The sequence below is a fragment of the Esox lucius genome, chromosome 2, assembly GCF_011004845.1.
Source record: "Esox lucius isolate fEsoLuc1 chromosome 2, fEsoLuc1.pri, whole genome shotgun sequence".
Classification (NCBI taxonomy): domain Eukaryota; kingdom Metazoa; phylum Chordata; class Actinopteri; order Esociformes; family Esocidae; genus Esox; species Esox lucius.
The window spans coordinates 17,034,564-17,042,712 of NC_047570.1; the positions used below are offsets into that span (position 1 = coordinate 17,034,564).

At 34.4% G+C, this 8,149-nt stretch overlaps 2 protein-coding genes and 1 long non-coding RNA gene across 7 annotated transcripts; 1 reads left to right on the forward strand and 2 right to left on the reverse strand.

Annotated features, from left to right (window-relative positions):
• Window positions 1-25: 25 nt before the first annotated feature.
• LOC105016613 lies at window positions 26-1,509 on the reverse strand. 4 transcript variants are annotated; one of them, XR_004574782.1, is made up of 5 exons: window positions 1,293-1,509; window positions 517-1,140; window positions 402-426; window positions 284-312; window positions 26-66 (listed from the first exon to the last, which is right to left on the reverse strand). XR_004574782.1 is itself a non-coding variant. In XM_034288146.1 (4 exons), exons 1-4 carry the CDS (start codon window positions 899-901, stop codon window positions 237-239), a joined length of 396 nt encoding a protein of 131 aa, XP_034144037.1. In that variant the 5' UTR covers window positions 902-920; the 3' UTR covers window positions 157-236. The 4 variants fall into 4 exon arrangements, 1 of the variants encoding a protein (XP_034144037.1); XR_004574779.1 differs by having other exon boundaries at window positions 402-429; XM_034288146.1 differs by lacking the exons at window positions 26-66; window positions 1,293-1,509 and having other exon boundaries at window positions 157-312; window positions 402-429; window positions 517-618; window positions 712-920.
• Window positions 1,510-3,913: 2,404 nt separating this feature from the next.
• LOC114828654 lies at window positions 3,914-6,620 on the reverse strand. 2 transcript variants are annotated; one of them, XM_013137994.2, is made up of 6 exons: window positions 6,207-6,620; window positions 5,624-6,052; window positions 5,429-5,530; window positions 5,314-5,341; window positions 5,174-5,202; window positions 3,914-5,098 (listed from the first exon to the last, which is right to left on the reverse strand). In XM_013137994.2, the coding sequence occupies exons 1-6, from the start codon at window positions 6,394-6,396 to the stop codon at window positions 4,908-4,910; spliced, it is 969 nt and encodes a 322-aa protein (XP_012993448.1). In that variant the 5' UTR covers window positions 6,397-6,620; the 3' UTR covers window positions 3,914-4,907. The 2 variants fall into 2 exon arrangements, with proteins under 2 accessions (XP_012993448.1, XP_012993449.1); XM_013137995.4 differs by lacking the exon at window positions 6,207-6,620 and having other exon boundaries at window positions 5,624-6,069.
• On the forward strand, window positions 5,078-7,096 carry LOC105016619. Its single transcript, XR_828473.4, has 4 exons — window positions 5,078-5,220; window positions 5,798-5,849; window positions 6,038-6,106; window positions 6,725-7,096. It is a non-coding gene; the product is annotated as an uncharacterized LOC105016619 (long non-coding RNA).
• Window positions 7,097-8,149: the final 1,053 nt, after the last annotated feature.

Consider the following 8,149-nt stretch of genomic DNA (forward strand, 5'->3'; position numbering starts at 1 on the left):
CATGGGATCTTCGTCTAATTGAATATTCGTCTGACCAATAGCGCCATCTCGTGACCATGCTTTGTCCTGTTTTGTTGAGTACAAAAAGCTTTAAAAATAAATGACATTAAAGGGCAATACGTCATATTTTTTATTTACTACTAGCATAATTACAGGCCGAAATGATGAGGAATTATCTGTAGTTAATGTTTCAAGTTAATGTTGCGATATTCCCCTTTAAAAAAAAAGCAGTGTGATTAGATGGTGGAAAACTCTCCATACTGGAATGAATATGCCAACTCACAGTCAAGTGTCTCCTCTCTATCTTGGTTTCTGCAATTAGACAACAAAGTAGGATATTTACATCAGTAGTTTACCCCATAATATATAAATAGCTAGTGTTCTGTCAAATTAGTAAATACCTGTTCATTCCCAGACTTTGATTTTCTGCTGGAGGGGAAATTATAACGCCCATGTAAATAACATTGACCATGATGATGAGAACAATATAGAATCAAAATGTCAATTTTTACATACCTTGGGATTTCTTGGTCTTTTTCCTCATGACAATGACAGTAGCAAAGAGGCAGAAGAGCAATAGAGCTCTCACTACATACAGTATGATGAGGTTATTCTTATCTAAAACACAAAACTTATAGAATCAACATCAACAGAGTATTACTTAAGCATGATCATTTGTTGCATTAGTGTTGAAAGTGGACTGTAACTCACCATGTGACTGGTTTGTGGAGGTGCTGTTGTCTTTTACAGTGACCGTGATATTAGAGATCACTTTTCCATACCATTTGTTCTCATTTTCCTGTACATATAAGGCACACACATACTGTCCACTGTCTGAATGTGTCACTTGGTTGATTTTAAGACAATGATTTTCTTTGTTTGCAGATGAAGTATTTGACATTCTTTTATGCAGGGATTCATCAACTGGACAGTGACGGTAATATTCTTGTTCTCCATAATCGCCCAAAGAAAATGAATAAATACATGTACTTCTTTCATTTGTGATCTTAATCCAGTACACACAAATGTAACCTTTAGAATATTGATCAGTTAATTTGAAATTACATATAAGATCGACTGTTTCTTCTTGGCGCTTGGTGACAATGGTTTTTGTTTCCACATCAGGCCCACCACTCACCACTAAGGAATAAGAAATTCAGAATGATTAAATAATCTACCATGACGAAGCAAATGGTATGATGTGTAAAGTACAAGATGTGTGATAATAGATTTACAATATTAGTTTTTTTATTATTATGAATAAAATGTAATTTTGTATAATAGGAACTCACTCTCTGGTTTAGTAAATGCCACGATAAAGGAATCCACCTGGTCTCTTGACAAAATAAAGGGAAATATAGATATTGAAGTGTGATTGTGAACACATCCCAAGATTGCGCTGCTGTCTGTTTCCAACAGAAATACATTTTCTTCTGTCTTTTTAACCAACTTAAAGTCCTTAAGTTCACATTCTTTCCACATATTTTCCTTGGTAATACTGCAGTTATAATCCACTATGTTGTCGTTGTTTATGTCAATTTGCCAAAGTCCCTGTTCACACTGGAATGGTATTGTTATTTCTCCTTCTTCTTCTTCTTCTTCTTGGAAGTGTAGATAAGTGTTCCCTTTGACAAAAATGTTTTCTGAAGTTAATAATGTTTTTGACACAACCAATATTATTAGTTGTAAGATGTACTTTGGAAAAAATTATTACCTACCATGACATTTTCTCAAAAGAACCATCAGGATAATGATAGTTAACATATCCATGGTTGCAGCTCTTGTAATACAAAACTAATTTGATCTTGAGTTACAGAATGAGGAAACAGAGCTTCCTGTGGAGAAAGATCAATAGAATCAACAGAAGATTGACATGCATTAAGTGCATTTCAGATTTTTTTGCATAACTTATTTCACAGTAAAATGTCAGTGTTTTGTATAAACTTAGGTTGATTTAGTTCACATTTTGCATGCTGACAATGCGTAGTGTTGAAATAAGCATCATATATCCATATGTCTGAACAAATAACTTTTTAGAATGTGTACTTGCACAAAACTGTACATTTGTAGATGCCAGCAACATTGTGAAAGCTGAGGTTTCCTGTTATCCCCACATTTTACACCATTCTGTGCACAGTTTGGACAAACTGTTAGAGTTAATAAGGCCTTTACTGTAATTCAAGACAATTCTGTTGTTTCTATTCTGTTCATTTGATGATCATTCATTTTTATCCTAAATGTTAACTTGAAATACCCTATTTTTAGGTGTGTGGCTTGCCTCCTAAATTGACATGACCAGATTATGGGTACTAAACTATTTATACAATGTAAATATTACTTATTTTATTAATTCACCACTGAGTCACAATGCAGAAAATACTTTGTTTACTCCTTTGTGTAAGCACAGTTTGGGTACAGTGTGGGTGACATTACCCTTACCAAAAATATGTTTATTCCAGTGTGCTATTAGTATACTTCTTTTAAAATAAACATAAGATAGTACACTTTCAGTTTACTGTTTGTATACTTATCAGAGATATACTTAACAAAATTATACTAACATGTACTTGGCTTATACTGACAAGTATACTGAAAAAGTCCAAGTGTATTTGGCATATGCTTGTACTCAATCTATTGATTGAGATATTCTTAAGAAAAGTATAATCAAGTAGTTTTGCCTTATACAGGATGTTTAAGTGTATTTGGCTTGTTGTTCTGCTTATTTCTTTTCACACATATTGGTTTCTTTGGGGTAGTACTCCAGCATAGCCTATGTTTTACATACCGCCTTATAAACATACATGTTCAAGTTTATGGTAAAGTCAGCTATTGGGTGGAATAGCTTCTGGAGTAAATAGTACATGGGTGGAAGTGAACCTGATCTTGTATGTAGTGTTATTAACCCACACAGAAACAGATAAACATTTAGCTGATTTTATATACAATATGTCCAAGATTTGAGAGTATTGTACAGACTTGTTTCATACTGGCTGCTATTATAAACCATTACCAGAACATGAAATATTTATATATATATTTAAATCTCACCAAAAAACAAGTCACTTTTAGTCTCGTTCATATGGATTTGGCAGAGGTGTAATGTACAACTTATCAGCTGTTTCAACATCAACACATTTTATCTTTATCATATCAGGCCAGATGGCACTGAAGTTTCCAGTCTTCCTAACCACATGTACAAAAGTACTATGTACATTTATTTGTGAATCTTTACATAAAAGCCTGCTAGATTTAGAAAGTACCTCAACTAAAACACAGCAATGTTTGGTACATACACAACATGCAGGGCTTTGATGTGCACACTTTTGTTTAAAAATGACTAAGTCATTAATTAAACACACTGTATCATCTTTCAAGCATACAGCACTGTTGTATCTTTTCTTTAGTCTGTCATATTTTTGACTGTGATACACAACTCCATCAACCAAAACACGGTTGTAAGACCAGAAGCAGTTACCTAGATGTCTACATAACTTGGCAATGGCAAGCCTGTATGAAGTTGTCAAATTTTCCTGCAAAGGTGGATGCCCAAAACCCTTGACACTTTCATTTAGTATCTCACATTTTTCAGTTTTTCGCTTATTAAAATAAAGTTCTTCAACAAATGACTGAACCTTTGCACTGGTGATAATTCCTAACTGGACAGATTGATATCCCTGAAGTTTAATTAACTTGGTGTTATACTGTGATGATTACGTGTTCCCTTAATTCTTTTTGAGCAGCGTAGTTTAATAAAAATAAAAACATTTCAAAATTCTAAATGTATCACATAATAATACATGTTACTTTATACCTAAACATATCTGCATAGAAGTACATCACAGGATACTGTTCTTAATTCATAGCAGCAACTACATACTGATTTCTATGCAAGTAAAGAGGAATGTCAGTCAAATTTTTACTATAGCCTTTTATTCAAGTAATATTTATTCAATATCAGAATGTAAACATAGCTGTGGGACTGAGCAATAGGAAAATAAAATAATATTCACTTTAACGCACAGCAGACAACAATTCGATCAGCATGGAATCTTGGTCAGGATCTTTGCCTAATTGAATCTTCGTCTGACCAATAGCACCATCTCGTGACCATGCTTTGTCCTGTTTTATTAAGTACATTACATTAAATGACAATACATAAGACTTTTAATTTACTACTAGCATAATTACAGGCAAAAATTATGAGTAGTCATCGGCAGTTAATATTTCAAGTTAATGTTTAAAATAATAGTTTTCTACAAAATTGAAACAAGTGCCTGAGATTATTCCCCATTTAAACCTTCTCGGCCTGTCAGTTTGTCTTGACTTGTTATCTTGTTATACTCACTGTAGACACTCGTAGTACTATTCTTCCAAACCTAAAGCACCTTAGACGTATACTGTTCCGGTCTCGTTCGATGAGGGAAGACGAGGAGACAAGTCGTGTTATTGTTTAGGGGCAGGATTTTACACAGTGCCCCTTAAAGTAGATCCTTTTTTCTCTTCAATTTCACTTTTTGTATTTTTCTATGAAGTGATGAAAAATATTTTATTGTAATTTGTAATTTTTTAACAATATATTATCCCACCACCCCAATCCAAAAGATACTCCGGGTGATCCTACCCCAACCTTACTCAAAATCCAATCAAACTATTTATCTAGCACATTTCCTACAACAGGTATTTCAATTCACTTTAACAGATGAAAAAATAAAAGAGAGAAAACAGATAAAAATATATAGTGTGAATTTCAGTCAATATGAAGTATGAACACAATATGAATAAACACAACATGAAGGTGAAAAATAATGAAAATCACATTATCTTCATGTGTCTTTATGTACATAATATTAGTAACTAAATCTAATGTTTTTCTAGTAACCCATGCTTTATTTCCAGTCCTGGTGTGGTCAGGTGGATGATGTCTGACGTCTCCCGGAGTCAATGGCCTCATACTCAGGATTAAACATGATTACATCATAGGAGTCAGCAGGAGCATATTCATCAGGCCTGTTTTGGACCGTTACAGGATCTCTGACTTCAGGATGTTTCACAAGAGAGTAGGGCCCCTGGTCTCCTGTTCCCACAGCATATGGGGAACCTACACCGGTTAAAGAAAGCAGTGTGATTAGATGGTGGAAAAACTCTCAGTACTGGAATGAATATGCCAACTCACAGTCAAGTGTCTCCTCTCCATCTTGGTTTCTGCAATTAGACAACAAAGTAGGCTATTTTCATCATATTTTCTTCAGGCCTCATTAATTAATTTACCACATAATATATAAATAGTTTGTGTTCTTTCAAATGAGTAAATACCTGTTCATCCCCAGGGTTTTATGTTTTGCTGAAGGGGAAAAATAGAAGGCCCTTGTAAATAACATTGACTATGATGATGAGAAAAATATGATACAGTATGTCCATTTTTACACACCTTGGGAATTCTTGATCTTTTTCTTCATGACAATGACAGTAGCAAAGAAGCAGAAGAGCAATAGAGCTCCCACTACATACAGTATGATGAGGTTATTCTTATCTAAAACACAACACTTTTTGAATCAACATCAACAAAGTATTACTTAATCATGATAATCTGCTGGATTCGTGTTGAAAGTGGACTGTAACTCACCATGTGACTGGTTTGTGGAGGTGCTGTTGTCTTTTACAGTGACCGTGATATTAGAGATCACTTTTCCATACCATTTGTTCTCATTTTCCTGTACATATAAGGCACACACATACTGTCCACTGTCTGAATGTGTCACTTGGTTGATTTTAAGACTGTGATTTTCTTTGTTTGCAGTTGAAATATTTGACATTCTTTTATGCAGGGATTCATCAACTGGACAGTGACGGTAATATTCTTGTTCTCCATAATCGCCCAAATAAAAAGAATAAATACATGTACTTCTTTCATTTGTGATCTTAATCCAATACACAGAAATGTGACCTTTAGAAAATGTATCATTTAATTTGAAATTACATATAAGGTCAACTGTTTCTTCTTGGCGCTTGGTGACAATGTTTTTTGTTTCCACATCAGGCCCACCACTCACCACTAAGGAGTAAGAAATTCAGAATGATTAAACAATCTACCATGACGAAGCAAATGGTATGATGTTTAAAGTACAAGATGTGTGATAATAGATTTACAATATTAGTTGGTTTTTTATTACCATGTATAAAATGTAATTTGTATAATAGGAACTCACTCTCTGGTTTAATTAATGCCACGATAAAGGAATCCACCTGGTCTCTTGACAAAATAAAGGGAAATATAAATGTTGAAGTGAGATTGTGAACACATTCCAAGATTGCGCTGCTGTTTGTTTTCAACAGAAATCCATGTTCTTCTGTGTATTTAACCAACTTAAAGTCCTTATGTTCACATTCTTTCCACATATTTTCCTTGGTAAAACTGCAGTTATAATCCACTATGTTGTCGTTTTTTATGTCAATTTGCCAAAGTCCCTGTTCACACTGGAATGGTATTTTTATTTCTCCTTCTTCTTCTTCTTGGAAGTGTAGATAAGTGTTCCCTTTGACAAAAATGTTTTCTGAAGTTAATAATGTTTTTGACACATCCAATATTATTAGTTGAAAGTTGTATTTTGGAAAATATTATTACCTACCATGACATTTTCTCAAAAGAACCATCAGGATAATGATAGTTAACACATCCATGGTTTCTGCTCTTGTAATACAAAACTCATGTGATCTTGAGTTACAGAATGAGGAAACAGAGCTTCCTGTGGAGAAAGATCAACAGAATCAACAGAAGATTGACATTTGAAGAAAAGAAATGCTTAAATGTAAAATTTCAGTGAGAGAATTATTAATGCTTTTAGATTTTTATAACAGGGATCATGGCACAAAAGACATGTCAATGTAAATTCTAAAAAGGTTTTAAACTTCTCTGGATTTCAGATTCTTTTGCATAACTTATTTCACAGTGAAATTTCAGTGTTTTGTATCAAATTAGGTTTATTTAGTTCACATGGTCACAATGCATCGTGTTGAAATGAACATCAAATAACCATATGTCTGAACAAATAACAACATTTTAGGATGTGTACTTACACAAAACTGTACATTTGTAGATGCCAGCAACATTGTGAAAGCTGAGGTTTTTACACCATTCTGTGCACAGTTTGGACAAACTGTTTGAGTTAATAAGGCATTTACTGTAATTCAAGACAATTCTGTTGTTTCCATTCTGTTCATTTGATGATCATTCATTTTTATCCTAAATGTTTACTTGAAATACCCTATTTTTAGGTGTGTGGCTTGCCTCCTAAATTGGCATGACCAGATTATGGGTACTAAACTATTTATACAATGTAAATATTACTTATTTTATTAATTCACCACTGAGTCACAATGCAGAAAATACTTTGTTTACTCCTTCGTGTAAGCAGAGTTTGGGTCAGTACAGCACTATGGGTGGCATTAGGGGATAATGTCTCCCTAAATTAACTTTTTTGCCCCACACCCAAAGAAAATACAGTACCGTTCAAAAGCTTGTGGTCGCTTAGACATTTCCTTGTTCCAATGGCACATTGTGTTTGCTAATCCAAGTTAAAAAATGTTAAAGGCTAATTGGTCATTAGAAAACCCTTTTGCGTTAGCGCCGCTGAAAAATGTTGTGCTGATTAAAGAAGCAATTAAACTGTCCTTCTTTAGACTAGTTCAGTATCTTCAGCATCAGCGTTTGTGGGTTCAATTACAGGCTCAAAATGGCCAGAAACAAACAACTTTCTTCAGAAACTAATCAACCTATTCTTGTTCTGAGAAATTAAGGCTATTCCATTTGAGAAATTGCCATGAAACTGAAGATCTTATACAATATGTACTACTCCCTCAAGAAAGCAGCGCAAACTGGCTCTAACCAGAATAGAAAGTGATTTGGGAGGTCCTGGTGCACAACTGAGCAAGAGGACAAATTAGTGTCTAGTTTGAAAAACAGACATCTTATAGGTCCTCAAGTCCCCACAGTGTGGCTGCACAGTGCTGGGTTCTGAGCACATGTCCCACTAGAGGTCTCCTGGTATCTCTGCCATGCTCTTGAGACTGTACTGGGAAACACAGAAAACCTTCTTGCAATGGCATGTATGGATTTGCCATCATGGAGGAGCAGGACTGCATGTGCAATCTG